Source organism: Emydura macquarii, unplaced genomic scaffold (genome assembly GCF_026122565.2).
Source record: "Emydura macquarii macquarii isolate MOO-44397 ecotype Brisbane River unplaced genomic scaffold, CSIRO-AGI_Emac_v2 contig_1390, whole genome shotgun sequence".
In the NCBI taxonomy this organism is placed as follows: Eukaryota; Metazoa; Chordata; order Testudines; family Chelidae; genus Emydura; species Emydura macquarii.
Window position 1 is genome coordinate 11285534 of NW_027131527.1, and position 23301 is coordinate 11308834.

Genomic DNA, 23301 nt, shown 5'->3' on the forward strand with positions numbered 1-23301 from the left:
CTCTTCTCCAGATCTGGGAAATGACTTACAGCCTTTATAGTAGCACCACTTGCACATTATGCCACTAGTTTCAGTGTTAAATCTGAGATGTCTTCATACAGGAGCCTATGGAAGTAACCAGATTTCTCTCAGAAGTAGGCCTGGCCATTGTTTGTGTATTTGGTAGAGGTCCTTTATGTTCCTCAAATCAGGAAACAGCTAACTGCCTCCAAGGGAAGGCTGACAGATCGGTGCTCCTCATTGGCTTTCCTGAGGATTTTCCCCCAAATAGACTATTTTAAGGGATTAGTGGGGTGGACTTACAAGCTTGCCATGATGCTGAAGTAGTAACTTCTGCATAGCAGTTGAAAGATGGCCACACCTGAGAGGGAAAAGGACTGAGGCAAAACAGAACCTCTTCCTTTTACTGCAGCTTTACAGGATCTTCTCTCTATCATTGCCCTGGCCTATTGGAACAAGGACATTTAGAATAGCTGGAGCTGAGGCTCAGGGAGCATCTATATTTCCCTTCTTAATCCAGAAGACCACTCTGACAGATGAGATCCATACCTTTCTTTAAGTTTACAATCCCAACCATCAGCTGTGCACTTCCCCTCAAAGGGATGGACTGATTTCAGATAGAAAAGCTACACCACAGTGTCAAACCTCAGAGCAGGGGTAACCCATGAAGTTAGTAAACAAGGGTAAGATCAGGCAGAGAGGCAGACCATTGGCAACTGGCCTGATTGCATGCAAGTACCAAGGGCTGTAAACATGAATATCAGATCTCTGTCCTTAGCCAGTGTAAGTGGTGATAAAATGTTTAGTAAAAGGGAGAAAAAAAGACTCTCTAACTTTTTTTGGTCAAAAATACCTAGCTGTGGGATTCCACACAGGCAAAATATCTTATAGAACCAGTTACTTTATAAGGTAAATAATCACTTTACTCTCAAAGCTAGCTACAAAAAGGAGAAAAAAAAAACCCACAACTGTAGGGCTGGAAGGGACCCCAAGAAGTCATTAAGTCGAGCCCCCTGCCTTGTGGCAGGACAGAGTGAACCTATTAAGATGGATTTCCAGTTTTTGAAATAGTGTTATCCACATGCTATTTTCGTATTGTCCAAAATCAGGGCAGCTAGGGTTGAGCAACATGGCGATGAGGAAGAGTGGGTAAAGAGGTTTTCATCCATTTATAAATAAATGGCAAATACCATATTTTCCTACTTTCAAGCACACTAAGACAATAGTGTGTGCTATATTAACTATTTCTCTCCTACAAAAAAATTGGAAACAAACATTTCAGTTATGGAGGTCTAAGCAGAAGGCATTTCAATAGTCAAGCAATATTGAAATTTCAGTAAGACATAGAGACAATATTCTTGTTTTAGAAGATTTTTTTTTTAAACTAGATGGGTTTCCCATTTATGTGATTACATCTCTCTATGATGAAAAGTTACTAAAGTAGTGCAAATCATCTACATACTAGGCCAAATCCTGCTCACTTTATTCACACAGTCCCACTTATGGGTAGTACATGCAGGAATAAGGTGAGCAGCATTTAGCCCATTATGTGTGGCAATATTAAGACATAAAAAGCAGAAACTCGTGAGTTCAAAATACTTAAACTAGGCAAGTAAGCTGTAATTTAGTTACAGGTCAAACATTTTATTTCTTCAAGCAAATTACATGTTACAAACATTTGCATTTTTTAATTTACAAAAATCTCAAAATATCTTTTAAAAATGTTTTTCTTTACAAAAGCTACATGAGCAATTACAAATTCTTGGCATTATCTGTAGAACATTAATTGCATGACTATTCTCAAAAGCTACAGCTAAGCTTTTTATGTGCAAGAATGATTTATGAAGCTTAGTTAAAAGATGGAATTGTTTCAAAGCCACCTTGGCTCCTATAATAGGGGCAATCCAAAATCTGTGGATAAAGGAAATAGTTGGGCTGAAAACTCTTCTGGTTTTTACTGGCCAGTGCAGATTTGGAGGAAATGAGCACAAAATTAGAGCTAGGATAATAAATGCTTAGGTCAAATGGAAAGAGATATAAAGTTACCAGTAAGACTAAAAGGGAGAGTGTATAAAACAGTGGTTCAGCCAATTTTAATGAATGGCACTTGAGTGCTGAGCAACTAAGAACCATGAGCAACTTGTCTATTCCACTGAAATGCAAATGTTGAGATGGATGAGTGGTGTAAGCAAGAAAGAGTACATGAGTAATGTGTTATGTTAGCGACATGCTCATAGTAACATTGATAGATTAAAAATTGAGGGTGTGCAGGCTCAGATGGCTTAGCCATGTAAAGTGCAGTCTATAAGAGTCATATAGATCAAGATCAAAGGAAAAAGACTGACTCAAGAAGAAGCAGGGGATGTCATAAAGTAAGATATCTGGCATGTGATGTGATAAGAGGATATGGCATTGAACAAAAAATTTTGGAGGCAGAAGACTAGTAGAGCAGACCCTATTTGATGGGATTAACAAAGAAAAAGTGCAGATTCAGGAGTAAATTCTGCACTTGGGGCCCAATCTCACAATGAACTCAGAGCGTGCAATATTTATTGAAAGATCAGGGCCTACCCATGGAAGGAGGAAACTTTGTCCTGGTAGAGCTTCCCCTGCCAACAATCAAAAGTTTGGATTGTTAGTAGTCCCAATAGAAATGGGGTAGTGAGCAGAGTGCAGGGGTGCATATATGCTAAATGCAACCTATAGAGATGTTATCACATGTAGTAATTGCTGGGTATATTGTTATTTAACTGACATTAAATACTACAGGAATAGGTACATGTGTTCCGTAGCAGACACAGTTGCCATGCAATATCCATTTAAAAGAAGGGCAGGATGTATCATGTCTAGTCATACTGACTCAAAACCTCTGAATCACAAAGCCTGAGTTCTACAAGTTTGAGAGGCAGTGGGAAGGGAGAATCTTTCCCTCTCACCAGAGGAGCAGAATGGCTTTGTAGTCCTCTGGGAATTCACAGCTGCAGACTTTGCCACAGAATTACACATCTTTAACAAATACGCTTCTAACACAGTTGAGAAGAACTTGAAAATGCAACGCAAGTGGAACCAATGTAGTGAGATCTGTCTGTGTTTGCACACTCTGAAACAACTTTGAGATGTGAACTTTTCTATTCATTTACATAGCTCTGAAATCTAAAGATGACAAATTAAATGTCAACAATGTGAAATATTTAATTGCAAATCACTTTATAACAAACATTAGCAAGTGTACTTCTGACAATTTCAGACTGTCTCCCACACCCAGGTGCTAAAAGGGCCAAGTGTTTCTTACATAGCTGGCAAAATCTCCACCTTTGCTCCTGACAACATCTACAATATAGTTATGTAGTCAGTGCAAAATTCTTTTGGCATATCAATAACTCATACTGAAGGGAAACAAATATAATATTAAAATAAGCAGGCTACCGTACTGATTATTCATTTTCATATTTAAATTAAAAACCTTTATTTTTTACTTTTAAGACATCTGCCATAAAGTTTCCTCTGCCACAACTGTCACTGAATACAGGAATTTTGCTGCAGAATTTCAATCTAGCTTACTGCAGAGGACAAACAGCTTTTCCCAGAACAGTCTGTGAGCTGCTATAAGCACAGTAGCTGTTGCCTCTCTCTTTACTAGGGCTTAGCAAATAATTCAGTGCAGTCACAATCATTAGTCTCAACTCCGCACTGTCACTGGACCTCCTTTCACTCTCAACCCTCTTCCATATTCTGCTCCCCCGCCACATGCAGTGGCACCACTTACTGTACTCTATATCCCACAGGGGCAGAATCTGCACCTAGACAAGTCCATTTTGTTTGACTGTCTTTGCTACATCATTTAGACATGAAGAGTTTATCAATGCATGTGATATTCAAAGTGTATGCAATTAGGATAAAAGATTTCAGTATGAGTTCACATCAGCTACTGGAGCCAGATTCTCAGCTGTACCAAATAGATGACAGACAAAGCTGAGGAGGGGTCACCAAGAACTACTAACACCTCCTTGATCCCAGGGGTAGGTCTGTCTTCTATGTAGTATACCCTCGGCCTTGGTCTAGGTGAGAGCAGACGCCAGGGGCGGTTCAGGCAGTCAGAGATTGACAGACAGGTAGGGTGCTTCAGTCACGCTCCTTAGATTGAGGGCTGTCATATAGCTCATTTTACTAGCTGTAGGGTTTATGGACCCTTTGCACTGACACAAAAGGGCTGTAAAGTGGTGGAGAATCTGGCCTGTTGACTGTAAAGATGCTCTTTGTAACAAAAAAAGACTAGACTTTTTTTAAAGAAACGTTCTAATGAATATAAATAAATCCACAGATCAGGGCTACTCCTCCTAATACCAAAACAATACCCCTCTAAGAATTTCTATTGTACAAATATGTTTGTATCAGTGCAAATGTACTACCCCAAACTCAGACAGTGCAATACAATTTCTGTCTAGAAATAGTTCTAGTAAATTTAATAATTTTGACACAGTTCATATATCATCTCTGTTTTGCTCCCACACAACTCAAGATTTTCACACAACTCAAGATTTCCATTCTACATTCAGATCAGAGCAGAAACTTCTATTAAATTAAAAGAAGTTTCTACTTACCAAATTTTAAGTTATGAAAAATCAAGGAAGGGTCTTAATACTATAAGAATTGTACACAGAAAGCATACAAAAAAGCACTAAGGTCCCATGGGTAAGCACCCAAACAAATACTAGTGAAAGGTTCACATTCAACCCTAATTCTGTCCTCTGTATGCATTACGATATAGACTACTTACATTCCATTTTTACGGAGCTTCTTATCAGAGTAGAACTTCAGTCTAAGGAGTGTTGTGCATGTGGTACAGGTCAGGCAGTTTGACTAGACAAAACACTGGTCAATCCCTTAGAGGGAACAGGAAGGAGCCACTCTCCTCTGCACCCTATTAACACTGCAGCTACACGAAGGTCTGGGCTGGTGAAGTTCTTAAGGTCCTCAGGAGCACAGCATCTACTCAGACAATGCTTAGAACCCTGATCAGCCAGAGCCTTCCCCCATTGGGAATGCTGAAGTCAAAAGGAAGGGGCTAGTGCAAAGGCTCACGGTGACTTTACAATGTACAGCAGAGGTAGAAGCATGGGCCTAGTTGATTTTACCAGGCCCACTGGAGGCCTTATTTAGACTCTTCATACTTTAACATGTCTAGTGGAGCTTTTGTCCAAGTCCCAGTTCTCCCTACCAATTCACAGCAATTTACTGGGTTAGCTGTGAAACCAAATTAACTATACTCAAACATGCAGCTCATCCTTTACATTAACACTTAACAAGATAAGCACATGACTTTTCAAAACACTCATTTGGTCAAATCAGACCCAGTTTGCTCCAGAACAATGGTGTGCACAGCTTCAGTGATGACTATTTCCTTTCCATATTTCTAAACTCAAAATAAGCCTTGCAATTATTTCTTATACATTGAAAAAATATTTCTCATCCTCTACTATCGTCATAGTGAAAAGAGGCCAAAGTTTCCATAACAAAATTCATTTTAAGCAGAAATCAAGTCTAGAAAATTTTTGCTCAAAGAGTTGGAAAAGTTACAACCAGTGAAAGCAGCAAGTTAGAACAGAAGATATTATGCAACCTAATTATAATTATCACTGAAGTTAAAACAACAGGTGATCAACTACTAATACAGTTTTCTGAAAACTTTGAGTTGGCGAAACTGGGATGGTAGCAGGAAAAGAAGGATATTAATGCACTAACTCAATAGTATGCCTCTAAATAAAGTGTTACAATGTAAGACAGGAGATGAAATGTTAAAAAGCAGATGGAATACTGCTAAATTTTTTTGAATTTTTCCTTTTTTCCCCACTGAATAATTAAAAGTAAATAAAACATTCTTATATCCTGTAACAATTATGAAAGGAAAAAACAATGTACCGTAGTGCCTCAGTTTGAATGACCCAAAAGGAGCACAAAACAAATTTAATTTACATTTATATAATCATTTCCTCCTAAAGATGATTTTTCAATATAATGAACATATTCCTGATTATCTCAGAAATCTGAATATCAAAGATATTAATAAAACTTGCACTACAATTCAATGTAGAGTTTTGTGTGTGAAGCAGTGATTTTTCTCTAATGCAATATGGCAAATACATCATGTATATTTATGAATAATCTAAATTTAAAATTCTAGTCTGATATGCATGTGGAATTTCCATTGACATCAATGGAAGTTGTTTGCATATATCAGAGTAATTTTGGCCATTAAAAGGGTGTATTTTCTCTTAAAATAACAGCCCAGTTTTAAAAATAATTAGATAACCTTTGCCTTATTTTTAGTTAACTGTGTAAATACTTACACTTAATTAAACAAGATTTAATATATCTTACAAAATTGTTCGATTTGTAATATATTATTTTGAATTAGCCTTCACATTTATTCAAAATTAAATCCCACTCTCAGTGTTTGGGTAGAAAAGGTGATTAGGTCCCTGTCAAACTTTTATTCTATATCCTTTAAATACCATTACTTGAACTCTGCTGAAGAAAAGCTTCAATATGAAATACTCTCTGCATTAAAATTACATAAAAACTTTTCTTCCTTTGCTGCCTGTTGGGTGAACCAAACAGAATCAAATATTAAATGCTGGGATCTGTAAAAGAACACAAGGATGTTGGACACCCATTTCTCATTAAGTTTTAATGAAAGCTGGATGCCTGCTCCCTTAAGCCATATCTACAAAACAAACCAGAGTTGGTCAGTGTTGGCCATTGTGGGACAGCTATTGGAGGACTGTTAGAGTCGACACAGGCAAGGCAGTGTCTCCTCTCACACTGCACTGACTTGGTACACTGACCATGGCTCAACGCTGCTCAGGAAGGTAGTATTACTATGTCAACATAATGAGCCACTTATATCAGTGGGAGACTTAGTGTAGACATATGCACACCTAGGTCAACACATGGTAGCTTACTTTGACCTAACTTTGTAGTGTAGACCAGGCCTTAGTATTTTTTGAAAATCCCAATCTAAACCGCTCACCTGAATTCCAGGAATATACATGTTAATACTTTACATTATATCTTTTTACATAATGTGTTAAATAGCAATAGTTCATAAATATTTTGTAGAGGAATCTTATGGCATGTTAGAAGAGCATCTCTGTATAAGAAATGCATGGCAGGAATCACAGACTCGTACAGGCTTTGGTGAGGATGGTAGAGGCAGTTCGTTGTCAGAACAGGCATTACAGAAAATTTCACCACAATTTCTACAATGATGCTAAATAAAGATGGAGAAACCAAAGGATATTTTAAATTGCACACAGAAAGCATGTTATACATTTGATAATCAGCTGTTATTACAAATACAAAAATAGAATTCTTTGAATTTAAACTTTTAAATGCCAGATAAGAAGTGTGATGTCCTTTTGTAAAGATTACAGAACATATCAAAAACCCCAATTTGTAATGCTTTTCTAGACAGGCTACCAATCTATGAACCCTCTATTTTTTTTCTAACCTAGGTGAATTATAACTAAATTACCAAAATCAAATGAAAATGCACTACAATGTTACCATTACCAGGGGCTTGAATTTGCTCTCCAAGACCTATGCATGCAGCGTCATGTATGCTGTGAAATAACATGCTAGAAATGTCTTGAATTACATTTGTAGAAGTCAAATATGGTTTAAATTTCAAAATGAAATGATCTGTCCAGAATCTCATCTAATAGCTGAAGGGATTTAAAATAAAAAATGTAAATGGTAATTTAATTTCAGAAGCAGTTAGAGCACATGCAGAAATACAGCCTTCCACAAGCAGTGTTAAAACTAGGGCTATTAATTCATATTTTATTAATCTCTTGTATAAATATGCATTGCAAACACTTTCTAAATATAGTACACATTTATATGAACAACTGTAATCATTTACTTGAGACAGTAACAGATCTCAGTACATTTAAAAGTTACTTGAGGGTCTGATCCGACAAGGTGCACTGCACGAACAAACCCCTGAGGCCATCAATGTCTGGCACAGCAGTCTGTCCACATGGAGCACATTGTAGGATCAGGGCCCAAGTGTGTATATACATAACAAACGGAGCCAAAGAAGTTCAAATATAAGTATTTTAGGAAATATCCCTAAAATAACTATGTATTAATTCATGTATGAAATTCTTTGCTGCACCTCTAAGAATAGTACATTGAATGTTCTTTTCATATGTCATTTAAAGAATTGGAGTTGATATAGATCGCTACCCAATCTTACCTTCCTTTTGGAAAGAGAAAATTCCTTTTCACATAATTTGCAGTGTGTAGCCTCTTTGTCTTTCAGCCAAACCTGTCCCTGGAAGTGGGGGGAGGAAATTTTTTTTCAGAGAATATCAAATATTTGTGATACATCCAAAGTTTAGGGCTCTTGTAGACAGGAGCACTCAACAGAAGCACTATTCTTTACTGTTTGTATTATAGTAGCACCTGGTCGTGCCAAATGAGATCAGTACCCCATTGCGTGAGGCACTATATAAACACACAAGAGATACGAGAGATAGATCCTGCCCCAAAAGAACTTGCACAGGCTGAGACAGTCTGTACCCATGTTCATCCTTTTTATAAAACTATGATAAATTTTGTACAAAGTATGCCTTGTGAAATATCACTTGAAAACTCATAATATGCTGGACATTATTGTCCTGGTAAAACGTGTGTGGCAACATTGTTAAAGTTATAAGATTCTACTGTATAATGTTGTGACATGTTTCAAAGTCAGAAAAGCAGGCCTAAACCACTCTCTGCCCCAAATAACTTCATAAACATTCAGGATAGCATCCCACTTCCAGTAAAGAGCTCCAAGGATGTTTCACCAGGCTTTTTTATATGAATTTATATGAATTCTACTATGATGAAATCCTTATTGATCACAGATTATCATACAGTAATTTATATCCAGTAGTAATAATTCCTTAGGACTTAATAACCTATGCTGGAATTTAACTTTACCAACGAGATATTATCTTATTTCACACAACAATGTAGTTTTTTAAATAAAAAAGATTAAGGTATTTTGATACATAAGAACGGCCATACTGGGTCAGACCAATGGTACATCTAGCCCAGTATCCTTTCTTCCGACAGTACCCATTGCCAGGTACTTCAGAGGGTATAAATTGAATAGGTAATCATCAAGTGATCCATCCTGTCGGCCATTCCCAGCCTCTGGCAAACAGCAATCCCTGCCTATCCTGACTAATAGCCACTGATGGATCTATTCTTCATTAATTTATCTAGTTATTTTTTGAACACCGTTATAGTCTTGGCCTTCACAACACCCTCTGGCAAGGAGTTCCATGGGTTGACTGTGTGTTGAGAAGAAATACTTCCTTTTGTTCATTTTAAAACTGGTGCCTATTAATTTCATTTGGTGATCCCCTAGTTTTTGTGTTATGAGGAGTAAATAACAGTTTATTTTCTCCACACCAGTCATGATTTTATAGACCTCTATCATAGCCTCCCTTAGTCATCTCTTTTCCAAACTGAAAAGTCTCATAGACTTATAGACTCTAAGGTCAGAAGGGACCAATATGATCATCTAGTCTGACCTCCTGCACAATGCAGGCCACAGAACCTCACCCACCCACTCCTGTAATAAACCTCTAACCTATGACTGAGTTATTAAAGTTCTCAAATCATGATTTAAAGACATTAACATACAGAGAATCAACCAGCAAGTGAGCCATGCCTCATGCTAGAGAGGAAGGCAAAAAACCCCCAGAGCCTTTGCCAATCTGCCCTGGGGGAAAACTCCTTCCCAACCCCAAATATGGTGATCAGTTAAACCCTGTGCATGTGGGCAAGACTCACCAGCCAGACACCCAAGAAAGAATTCTCTGTAATAACTCAGAATCCACCCCATCTAACATCCCTTCACAGGCTATTGGCATACCTACCACCAGTAGTCAAAGATCAGTCAATTGCCAATCTGGGATGTTCCATCATACCATCCCTCCACAAATTTATCAAGCTCAGTTTTAAAGCCAGCTAGGTTTTTTACCCCAACTGCTCCCCTTGGAAGGCTATTCCAGAACTTCACTCCTCTGATGGCTAGAAACCTGTGACTAATTTCAAGTCTAAACTTCCTGATGGCCAGTTTATATCCATTAGTTCTTGTGTCCACACTGGCACTGAACATAAATAATTCCTCTCCCCCCCTGGCATTTATCCCTGTATTTATAGAGAGCAATCATATCTCCCCTCAACCTTCTTTTGATTAGGCTAAACAAGCCAAGCTCTTTTCTCCTCTCATAAGGCAGGTTTTCCATCCTTCTCTGTACCTGTTCCAGTGTGAATTCATCTTTCTTAAACATGGGGGACCAGAACTGCACACAGTATTCCAGATGAGGTCTCACCAGCACCTTGTATAACGGTACTAACACCTCCCTCTCTCTATTGGAAATACCTCATCTGATGCATCCAAGGACCGCATTAGCTTTTTTCATGGCCACATCACACTGGTGGCTCATAGTCATCCTGTGATCAACCAACATGCCCAGGTCCTTCTCCTCGGTCACTTCCAACTGATGTGTCCCCAGCTTATAGCAGAAATTCTTATTGGTCCCTAAATGCATGACCTTGCACTTTCCACTATTAAATTTCATCCTATTTCTATTACTCCAGTTTACAAGGTCATCCAGATCTTCCTGGATGATATCCTGATTCTTCTCTGTATTGACAATACGTCTCAACTTTGTGTCAGCTGCAAATTTTATTAGCACATTTCCACTTTTTGTGCCAAGGTCAGTAATAAAAAGGTTAAATAAGATTGGTCCCAAGACTGATCCCTGAGGAACTCCACTAGTAACCTCCCTCCAGCCCAACAGTTCACCTTTCAGTATGACCCATTATAGTCTCCCCTTTAACCAGCTCTTTATCCACCTTTCAATTTTCATATTAATCCCCATCTTTTCCAATTTAACTAATAATTCCCCATATGGAACCATATCAAATGCCTTACTGAAATCTAGGTAAATTAGATCCACTGCATTCTCTTTTGTCTAAAAATCTGTTATCTTCTCAAAAAAGCAGATCAGGTTGGTCTGGCACAATCTACCATTGTAAAGCCATGTTGTATTTTATCCCAATTACCATTAACCTCAATCTCCTTAACTACTTTCTCTTTCAAAATGTTTTCCAAGACCTTGCATACTACTGAGGTCAAACTCAGAGGCCTGTAGTTACCTGGATCACATTTTTTCCCCTTTCTTAAAAATAGGAACTATTTTAGCAATTCTCCAGTCAAGTTTACAGCCCAAGTTTACAGAATCATTAAAAATCCTTGCTAATGGGCTTGCAATTTCATGTGCTAGTTCCTTTAATATTCTTGGATGGAGATTACCTGGCCCACCTGATTTAGTCCCATTAAGCTGTTCAAGTTTGGCTTCTACCTCAGATGTGGTAATTTTTACCTTCATATCCTCTTTGCCATTAGCCACCCTACCACTATCCCCAAGCTCATCATTAACCTCATTAAAAACGAAGGCAAAGTATTTGTTTAGATATTCAATCATGCCTAGATTATCCTTAACCTCCACCCCATCCTCAGTGCTTAGTGATCCTACTACTACTTTGTTTTTTTCCTATGTATATGGCTATAGAACCTTTTACTATAGGTTTTAATTCCCTTTGCAAGGTCTAACTCTACTTGGCTTTTGGCCTTCCTCACTTTATCTCTACATGATCTGACCTCCAAGAGATAGGTTTCCTTGCTGATCCCTCCCATCTTCCACTCCTTGGAGGCTTTCTGCTTTCTCTTAATCACCTGTCTGAGAAACTTACTCATCCAGCTAGGTCTACAACTCTTGCCTATGAATTTTTTCCCCTTCCTTGGGATGCAGGTTTCAGATAGTTCCTGCAACTTTGTCTTGAAGTAATTCCAAGTCTCCTCCATCTTTAGATCCATGAGTTCTTCAGTCTAGTCCACTTCCCCAACTAATTCCCTTATTTTTTTCCTGCTCCCTTTAGGATCCTCTTCAGCCTCAGGTCCACATTCCATATCTTAGCACCAAGCAGACAGAACACCCTTCTGTTCTCCAGATCAGCTCTGTTTGCAGGACTGTCTGTTCTTCTCAGGAGGGAGTTCCCAATCACATAGACCTGCCTTTTCCTGGTGACAGCATGATTCTTCAGATTATCCTGTTCTTTCTGGCTGTAAGTCATCGCGTCTATTGTTCTTCTTGCAATCCTCTGCAACCGTTCCTGTATTCTCCTGGGGCTCTTATTTGGTGGTATCTCCATTGGCTCATTCACTCTTTGTATAGGACTAGCTGCTCTTCTCTTCTTCCATGCCCTTCCACCTTCAGTAACCACCAGCTGTGCGCCTTCTTCATTTTCCAAACTCTACAAACCTGTTTCTGAGCTCTATTTCTCCTTTACTAGCCCATCTTTTCCTCTGCCGGGTTCTCGCAGTCACATGCTTCCACGCCACTTTCCTAACCCAGCATTCTCCCCTCAGAGTTTGTTGGTCCTGCTTCCATCTGCAGGTCTGGGTTTTTCCCTTCACCTTCCTCAGTCTTTTGCTCCATCATCTGCTCGAACCCTCTTCTAAACTCAATCAGAGTTTCCACCTGCATCTCCAACCCTTGAATCTTCTCTTCCATCAGCTCTATGAGGTGACACTTCATACAAACAAAGCTCTTTTGAGGTACCTACTCCAAGATCATATACATCCCGCAGCTTCCACATCCAGTCATCTTCATTGTCTCTTCCACTGCTTGAGTGACTACCAATACTGTTTCTGTATCTGTCATAGCCTTTTCCCTACTTCCTGTCAGTGAGAGACATAAAAACAAAAAAACCCCAACGAGCACTCCAACAATACCAGAACACCACACACTCCCTCCCAAAAAAATCCCACTCAAACTCCCGTTTTCAGCTCTGTTTACTGGCTCCTGTGCCACTGCAGCTGTGCTGCTGCCTGATTGAGTGGCTGCCTTTATAGGCCCCCTAGTTAGGGAAGCTCCGCCCCCTAATCAGGGTCAGCTGATCTCAGTATACCACCCAGTACCAGCTCCTGCAAACTGAAGGGGGGAACCCAAAACAAAAACAAAACAAAACAAAAAACAAAGACACACAACTCCACAAAACTCACCCCCTGCCCGTAAGACCCACTCAAACTCTCGTTTTCAGCTCTGTTCATTGGCTCTTGTGCCGCTGCAGCTGTGCTGCTACCTGACTGAATGGCTTGAGTCCCAGCTTCATATGGAAGCTTTTCCATATCCCTAATCATTTTAGTTGCCCTTTTCTGTACCTTTTCCAATTTCAATATATCTTTTTTGAGATGAGGCGACCAGATCTGCATGCAGTATTTAAGATGTGGGCATACCATGGATTTATAAAGAGGTAATACGGTATTTTCTGTCTTACTATTTATCCCTTTCCTAATGATTCCCAACATTGTTCGCTTTTTTTACTGTTGCTGCACATTGAGTGGATGTTTTCAGAGAACTATCTACAATGACCCTAAGATCTCTTTCTTGAGTGGTAACAGTTAATTTAGACCCCACCATTTTATATGTATAGTTGGGATTTTATTTTCCTATGTGCATTACTTTGCACTAATCAACATTGAATTTCATCTGCCATTTTGTTGCCCAGTCACCTAGTTTTGTGAGATCCCTTTGTAACTCTTAGCAGTCTGCTTTGGACTTAGCTATCTTAAGTAGTTTTGTATCATCTGCGAATTTTGCCACCTCACTGTTTACCCCTTTTTCTAGATCATTTATGAATATGTTGAACAGTACTGATCCCCATACAGACCCCTGGGGGACACCACTATTTATCTCTCTTCATTCTGAAAATTGATAATTTATTCCTACCCTTTGTTTCCTATCTTTTAACCAGTTACTGATCCATGAGAGGATCTTCCCTCTTATCCGATGACAGCTTACTTTGCTTAAGAGCCTTTGGTGAGGGACCTTGTCAAAGATTTTCTGAAAATCTAAGTACACTATATCCACTATGTCCACGTGCTTGCTGACCCTCTCAAAGAATTCTAGTAAATTGATGAGGCATGATTTCCCTTTACAAAAACAAGAAGTTAAAGTTAAAAGCAAGTTAAAAACAAATATCAAGGTCCCATAGCAACATTCCAAACAAAATTAAAGTAGGTCAGAAGCAGTTAAATGCCAATAAGTGCTTCACAGCATGCCTGTTTATCTCATCCTAGAGCACAAGACCATATAAATGACAATCTATCCTACATACTTACTTTTGGAGAAACAAATCTTCTCTCATGTGTTTAAAAATTTTCAAGAAAGTAATTTTAAAAAAAGCCTCCCTCCTTTTCCCTCCAAATCTTACTAACCTGTAATGCTTTGTTTGCTTCTTTTATATCTTCTATTTTAAGCTTTGATCTAAACATAGAAGATTATACATAGTTTAGACATTTATTGAGCGTATTTAGTTATAGCATATGATTGAAATACTTTAGAAGTTATAGTTTTTTAAAAGTCAAAGGCAAATTATTATGAACTTGTGGCTGATATTTATATTAACAGTAGCATCCAGAAGCCCCAATCAAGTTCAGGACCCCAATGTGCTCAGTGCTGTACAAACACAAAGGAATACAGTATCTTCTTCAAAGAGTTTGCAATTCTTTTGAATGGTGGCATATGTTTAGGGCTTTTCTAGACTAGGGAAATTAACACCAGTTTACCTAAATCTAGGTGCAAACCCCTAATGCTGATACACTGCACTGGTTCAAAATGGGATTTGGAATTTACTGTGTTAAATTTCACCAGTGCAAGCACAGTTTTGTTCCATTGCAGAATTACCACCCTGGGTCCAACTACACTAGTGCAAAATAAATTAGCATAGACAGGGCTTTAGGCTACATGATACTACTCTTTTTGACATAGGATGTAAATCATGGCAGCATTCATCAGAGCATGACTATTTTACATGAGAAAAATAGAGAAAAAATTATTAAATTCTTAAAAAGGAGAAAAATTTCTTTAAAAATACCAAGGAAGAAAGTGTTAAGGACACTGAACTGTGTTCAAAGCCCGTTGCTGATAAATGGTCTGATGAAATAAATGATCTTTGGAGTTGCAGCCCATTTTATACTCTGGAATCCTAGCACTTGTGGAGAGGCTGAGCATGTGCATGCATCTAATTATTATTTGCTAAAAGCTTCTGAGCTCATACGCCAGGGGCCTATATCTCCTAAGAATAGGGGTCGGGAACCATGTGAGCAATCATCTTAAATTATAACATTTTCCTGTTGTGGAACCCACAGTTGTTGATTCCTAAATGAATTACTCTTTAGTGAAATGGAGTTCACACAAATACTCAAACTTTATCCCACAATGTCTTGAATGCATTTATTAAGAGATAGGAAAATGTTTACTGGACAAGTCTGAGGAATCTCCTAGATTGCCCAAAGCATTTTTAATTAGGACTGATTTTTCTGAGGACTTGTCTTCATGACTGCGCTGCAGCGGCATCAATTTAGAGGGTCTGGTGAAGATGCACTAAGTTGATGAGAGAGTGCTCTCCCATCGACATCTATAATCCATGTAAACAAGAGGCAGAAGCTATGTCGACGGAAGAGGACCTCCTGTCAACAAAGCATAGTGTTGCACTGTTGCAAATCAATTTAAGGTACATGATTACATTATTTACATAATATAATTAGCGTAACTTATATCAACATAGCATGGTAGTGAAGACAAGCCCTTCGATGGACTTAATTAAGTCCATCATATGATTGCTAGAGGCTACCCACCACCCTAATGTGAAAATAAATCTGTTCGGAATGCAGGCAGACCCAGGCAATTTGTATACAGCTTTCTTTTATGAAAATTTGTTGGATAATTTCCTCCTGCTGAACTGAATACATTTCATTTGAAGCCAGTAGTCTTCCAACTCCAAATTTCCATGGTCTCAATTTCCATAGTAGTTGCACAATTATTTTCGTTAGCTTTATCTTGAATTTTACATTGCAAAAATCAAGAAAAATAAGTTACTCGCTAAGCTTGCAGGCCAGTTCTTGGAGAGCTTCTTCTTGGTCATGACACATCTTTTTCAACTGCCTATTTTTGTCCTGTAGTTTAAGGAATTCCTTTAAAAAAATAAAAGGGGGGTGGGATTTAAAAGCAAGAAGAAATAACATTATACACACTTATTACTTAGAAAGTTACTTTTAAGTGTTAGAACTTTACATGTTATCCAGTATTATGTGTCAAGTCAGGAGCACCAGTCACTAATAATATTTTGGTAATTTGAAAAGCACAAATAGCAACCCCATAAACAAAGCTGTGTGATAGTGGAGAAAGGGAAGATGTGTCCGCATAATTACCACCAGTGGTTTTGTCTGTGCTCCAGGTCCAGTAACATTGTGACACTTCTGCTTCCCCCTATACTATTTAATTTTGTCTGTAGTAAAATTAAATCAAAGCCCAGTGAAGTCAGTGGAATGACTCCTACTGATTTTGATGGACTTTGGATCAGACACTGAGAAATACTAAGGGAAATCCCATTCTTGTACTATTTCCCTGAAATGTAAGAAAGGTAGGATTGGTGGGAATAAGGCAGACCAAAAAAAGGTAATATAGGGCTAAATGCACTTTATCATTCTCTAAATGTACTTCATGTTCTCCTAAGAAATTCGCCCCTGGCATAGTCCTAGCAGAAGATCTGCAGGAGCATGAACCTCTGTAGCTTATGTAGCCTATGCCACCCTGAATATGCCACTGCCGCAGCATCTTTCCTTGGACACAATTTTTTTGCCAATTGGTCACTAAAAATATTGTGTGAGTATCTGAGAAAGAGGTTTAGCAGATGGAAAGGTGTAACAAGCCTTCTTAGTAGAAAGGATGTTCTACTGCTATTTAATCTATATTTGCCTTGTATTTAAATTTTATGCTCACTTCACCTTGGAGCCTTGAGGTTCTTATAAGACTGTAGCAGACAAACTGTTGGCTATCAAACTCTGTTGTTGAAAAAGAAGTATTCATGCACCTGAGTACAATTCATATGACATTCAGTTTTTTCCTATCATTCTGGCATTTTCACCTTCCCATTTTTCTTGCAACAGTGAGATCACAAATGCCTCAAATAACTGGAGGCCTTTTTTTTTTTTTTTTTTTTTTTTTTTTTGCCTTACTTCAGGTGGCTTTGATCTTAACTATTTCAGGAAAATACATTACTTGGAATGTATGAGTTGGGGATTCTTTCTCTCATAAGGAGTAGTGAATTTACATTTTTCTTTCACCTATATATAGATGGGTATTTCATCATACAATTTAATGATGCTATATGTCAGTTTTCTAATGGAACACTCACACCCGATTACTTAAAAAATAACTGCTGTGATTCTCTGGTTTCAAAACAGCTAAGAGGTGATGACTAATTAACAAAATAGCTATAGAATAATTCTTTTCTGTAGATCAGTTACAGGTGATAATTTGAAACAAGCCAATTTCAATTGGCTTCTTTACTGTAGATCTTCAAAAACTTCCTAAATTTGTCAAATTTTGGACAGTATTTCCCGCTTTTCATTGTCAGTTCTTTAAAAATTAAGCACGTCTTCTCTTCTTTCAGATTGTTTCTTCCTTTTAAAACTAGACGTCATCCTAAAATGCAAATCAAGAATTAATTCCTCTTCAAAAACTGGTGATGCTATCTAACAACTAAGCATCGTGATGCACAGATTAACATAGGATGGGAAAAGAGCAGCTATATAAACGAACATGTGCTGTCTCAGCATGCAAGAGGCCATTACATGGGGAAGGCATGAAGCTGTACATACACCTGTTAAAGTCAGCAAATAACAGCCTGTCTAGAGAATATGGCTAACATTAAATATTATATCCAAAAGTAGATCTGCAGAGAGAGGGAAATAAGATCACTTAAAAATATTTAAAGATACTTAAAGATTAAAGATACTAAAACTAGTTTAAAGATGGAGCTTGATAAATTTATGAATGGATTTATATGGACATGGTTGCCTGTGATAGCAGGGGACTGAATTTGATGACCTGAGTCCCTTCCAACTGTATGCCCCTGTCACAAAGTTACATAGTCTGGGTACTAATATGAAGGTGATGGCACATCTGTAAGAGGAAAGGAGCATTCATATACTATGACGACAGGCACAGTGTAACAGAAAGAAAAGAATACAGCAGATACTCCCGGGGGAATTCTGCGCCACTGTGCATGTGCAGAATTCATGTCCCCCAGCAGAATTTTTTTTTTCCTCCATAGAAAATACATTCTGTTGGAGAGACGCTGCAGTTATGCCTTTTGCCATCCAGGGGCTGCCATGGCACCAGAACAGAAGGCAGATATTCCCGGATGGAAGCAGCCCAGCTGAGGATAGGGAGGAGAAGAGGCTGCATTTCTCACAGCGCCCTGCCCATGGAACCAGGTGAGGGGGACGGACAGCGTGGGTTGCTGGGGGGTTCACAGACTGGGGCTCAGAATGGCTAGTGGTGGGAACAGGCTGGGGGGGGGCTGAATGGGAGTGGGGGTGCAGGGCCACATGGGAAATCTGGGGGAGGAGGGATGGCTGAGTGGGATCCAGGGACACATGAAGACAGGGATAGATATGCCTGACAGAAGGGGAGAGGCTAGGGATCAGCCTGGATCTGAATGGGGGAGGCTCCCCAACAATCTCTCCCCTCCCCTTTTGTCCCCCAAAAATTGTTCCATACTTCTCCCACCCATACCCAACAACCCTCCAGGTTCACTCCCAGGCTTCTTCACAGTAATTACTTCCCTCTCTCTCAGCTCCTCCGCTACGCCTTATTCCTTCAAGTCTTTGCACTGCTTCTGAGCGGTGTAGGAGATATATTTTTGTATTGTAGTTTAAATGAATTATTACTCAAAGTTCTATACTAATATGCCTAGTAAGGAATCAATTTGTCAAAAAACATTTCCTGAATCTTTTTTGCTGTCTGTATTTTACAGACATACTTGCTGACAAGTATTTTGAAATAAATTATCAAAATAATTAAACAGGTGTGATTATATTGTCTTATTTTGACAAATACAATATGCAGAATTGTAAAATATCATGCACAGAATTTTTAATTTTTGGCACAGAATTCCCTCAGGAGTAAGAGGAGAGCTCTTACTCCTTTCCTTCAATGGCTGTCAGGAGCATAAACCAAGAGGGAGAGAGAGATAAAACACTTGACACCAAGAAAGAGCAGAAGAGTAGAGGAAAATAGGCTAACAAAGAGAGCAGAGAATCACTGATGGACTTCTCCCCTAGACACCGTGATACTAAGAGACAGAGAGAGATGACCCAAGCAGACAGGGTTTAATGATACAAGCATTTGATCTCAGATCTGCCTCTTGAACAAACTTTTGACCTAACATTAGGTGAAACTGGGTGTAATTTCAGTCCTTCATATATCAACTTACCTCTGATCTGGTTTGCTTTGGTTTCTTGACTGCCTAATAAAATTTTCTTTAAGATTTTTTCCCACTTTTTTTTTTAACTGTTATTTACATTAATTGGTTCCTCAAGATGAGAAATATGAACTCCTAACCTCTGGTAAGGGGTAGAGGGGCAAAGTGAACCTAACATTGGGCGCTCAAGTCCAAGGCATAGGTCAGAAAACTGCCTGTCCTCAAAAGTTTCTCCTAAGATGCTAGCTGCAGTTGGTAAGAGATCTGGGAAAAGTCTGGTGCCATGCATGATAGGGCATGACTTTTTTTTTTTAAATGAAGATTCAGAATCTAATTCAAATCCTTATTTAAAGAATTGTGAACACCCATTCACCTTAGTATCTGAGCTCTTCACAAAAATATAGCCCAAACACTGAACTGCACAAAAAAGAGACCATAAAAATCTCAGCAACTCTTTCTATCTGAAAACATCTGCCAACAAATTGCTTTCATTTTTGGTCTCATTGTCAAACAGACAAGAACAATTAGCCAAATGACTGTCCAAGTGCTCCCTTACCTCTCGCTTAGAATACCACCAACTGCAGGCTATGAAGGGCCATCTGAGATGATTACACCAACAGAAGAGGGGCTTTCTACAAGGCTTTGATACCAGTCCTGGAGAGTATAGTAACAGTGTGCATGAACACATGCCAATTTAGTTGTTGATAATTGCCTCAATGGGCAAAAGTCAAGATCAAATTATCTTAAATAAAACACTAATGTACACACATTTATCAACTTTGGGTATTACTAATTAAACTAGCTCCTCTAAATAGAAAACACCTTTTACGTTTACTTGCTCCTGAAAAACTAAAGAAACTGAATCAAGTAATTTAAATCTACAGTTTATGTCTCTATAATACATTTTAGTTCTACTGGCCCGAGTAATAAAATCCTGAAAAATCGTAACATCTATGGGTGGATTCTTTTCCATTATTTGAAAAAAACTTAAAAGTAGGCTCCTGAAATCCTATCACATTGAGTGTTTCAGATAGGTATGCAATAATTACTCATTCCTTTCAGGAATATTCTTCTGTGAATATATTACCATAACTCTTCTCTTTTTAGTATTTAGTCTCAGATCATTCATTATCCCCATAACTGTTCACTAATCTCTTGCTTCCTCTATTTTTGACTGTGTAATTTCCCCAGCCTGAAAGATTTTAATTATTTTAAACTTGAAATGACATTTTGAATCTATGCAATTTTTTTTATATTTACGCAAGGTACTGTCTGTTAATTTCGGTATTTTCAGGCAATTTTTAAGGTTAATAAGGCACTTTTCAAGACCTTTCTCTTATCCACAGTAGCATTAGACCTATTCTCCTTTACCAGTGCCTTCGAATATTAGACTCCACTCTACTTGAATCCCAGTAGTAATTTCTGATTATTTTATTCTGTTTGTGGTTGCTGACATATTAATCATTTCAGAATCTGACATTAGATTAAATTAATTCTCATATAAATCAACTGACATCAGTGAAGTTACACCACAGATGAATTTTGACCATTTTGTCAAAGTAACACCCCTGGAAAAAAAACAGAAGTCTAGGCGTGTCAAAAGGATTTCAGGAACTCCTAAAACATCCTAACTCTAAGATCAGCCTTTCCAGTACCAAACTGTGAATGGTGAGAGTCTGTCTGGAACACGGAAATATCTATTTCTGCTAAAATCTCAGATCCAATTCTAACAGCAGCAGTGCTCACAAATTAATTTCATTTCAGTTAGATGCTAAATGACCAAGCAGGACATATATTTCTTCCTCCATACACTTGCTTCTTTTCAATCACTTCTAAGGTAAGGAAATGTAAAGGCACTATAGAAGTTAGTGATAAGAGATTTTTAAGTAGCAAGATATGCAGAGCTAGAAGGAGTAGAACACTAACCCTCACTGGCCCATCATAAGATTATAGTGAAATAGCCTTCAATATAAGTCAGAAAGGAGAATGTGGATTTCATTATTCCTTATGGAAAATACAGAATTCTGAACTCAAGACTCTACGGGGAGTGAAGGGAGTGATTTTCAAATATTTTCTTTTAAAATCTTTTTTATTGAATTTTTAAGCCTAAACATATGTTCTATTAAGGATTTGCAATCTGTGACAGTTAAAATTTGTAAGCCTAGCAAGTTCACTTTTAAATTACTGCTAAAGTGAATTTGAAAAGTTTTTCTCCAAAATTTACTTTTTTAAGACAAATTATTTGCTGGGTCTCTACTCTCAGATGAAATGAAGTTGCTTTTTCCCTTTGCAGATCATCTTCCAAGGTTTGTCTCCATTCCTTTTCTATCTTCAAATCCGTTTCCAGTTGAACACTATAATTGCAAACAAAAGACCATTATGGTGCATTTCAGTATAATCTTTTAAACAAAATTACCCCTTTTCTATTGTCTGGTTTCACTATCAGTCCAGCCCAACAAACAACAATAATTTGTTATTTTAATTTGTTTACAAGTTCATTATTTTTAATGGTGTGAAATTTACATGCAATTTCCTAAGAAGATTGCATACACAAGTGTAATAAGTTGTAAGAAAACAGAGGGCTTTCATTTAGAGAGATTTTGAGGGTCTCATACAATTCTAAAGAACTGGCTTTTGCAATGAATTAATTTGCTGTTCTAGTAATCTATTCTTTGGCAACTGAAACATGCATAGTTGAGAAATTTCCTGCTTCTCTTAAGTGTTATGTTACATTTTTATAATACAACTCTCATGTTTGAGAGAAGATGAGCGGTGAAATTAATTTCTAGTGCTCATAAACAATGTTGTATTAATAAGACTTTAAATGGAAAGCCGCTATTTACTATTTTAGACTGGAGATTATAGGGACAGAATTACGGCTATCTAACATAAGATATCTTGAATACAATATAAAGGATTTTGAGTTACTGGGTCTTATAGAGATTCCTATATAATATGATATAAAGGAGGATCTCCTTTATACTAGTCACAGCTACTGGATTCCACTTAAAGGAACTGGGGCCAATCAGTTGGTGGATCCACTGTTGCAGTTCTGTCATCAATTTAAAGGGACAAAGAATGATTCCTTATAGCTGAATAGAAAACACAAACTAACTGCAAATGAGAGTAAACTGCTGGAGCTAAATCCTGCTACTAAATGAAGGAGGAAAGGATCTGAGGCCCGGTCTACACTGACAATGTAGGTCGACGTAATGTGGCTTATGTCGACCAAATAAAGTATGCATCTCCACTGGCATGTCAGTTCTGCTGACCTAAATCGTGGTAAAATTCAGCTTAATAAAACCACCTCCATAAGTGGCATAGTGCTGAAGTCAAATTCTATGGGTCAAATGAGTGTCAGCGTAGGCAGAGCACAACATAAATCGACATCATTGTCCTCCGGGAGGTATCCCATATTGCTCTGTTGTGACATTGGTCTGGACATTCACACACTGCTGCACCACGGCCATGTGCACAGGAAACAGCCCCTCCCCTGAAACCCTGGGAAATTTTGAATTCCCATTTCCTGTTAGATCAGCATGGAGAGAGTTTGCCAGCACAATTGATCATGGTGACTGCACAGCTCAAACGCACTCCAGCATGAAGTCGACCTGAGGTCTTGGATCTCATCAGCCTGCGGGTGAAGAGTCTGTTCTGGCTCAGCTCCAAGCCAGCAAAAGAAATTCAGATCTCTACAAGAAGATATCGCGTGGTATGGTAGAGAAGGGCCACAACAGCGACATGCAGCAGTGCCGCATTAAAAATCAAAGAGCTGAGGCAGGCATATAAAAAAACTAGGGAGGTGAACAGTCGTTCTGGCTCATCACCGAAGACATGCTGCTTTTATGAGGAGCTGCATGCAATTCTTGGTAGTGACCCCACCACTGTGCCACCACG

At 38.3% G+C, this 23301-nt stretch overlaps 1 protein-coding gene across 5 annotated transcripts in view; it reads right to left on the reverse strand.

Annotated features, from left to right (window-relative positions):
• Positions 1-1635: 1635 nt before the first annotated feature.
• Positions 1636-23301, reverse strand: part of RUFY2 (RUN and FYVE domain containing 2) — an 80618-nt gene continuing 58952 nt past the window's right edge. For all 5 annotated transcript variants that reach the window (XM_067552627.1, XM_067552626.1, XM_067552628.1 and 2 more), the window contains 5 exons: positions 21629-21758; positions 16014-16108; positions 14351-14399; positions 8261-8338; positions 1636-7270 (listed from right to left, as the gene is read on the reverse strand). In XM_067552627.1, coding sequence (XP_067408728.1) covers positions 7127-7270; positions 8261-8338; positions 14351-14399; positions 16014-16108; positions 21629-21758 — 496 coding nt within the window. In that variant the 3' untranslated portion in view covers positions 1636-7126. The remainder of the gene's footprint in view (positions 7271-8260; positions 8339-14350; positions 14400-16013; positions 16109-21628; positions 21759-23301) is intronic.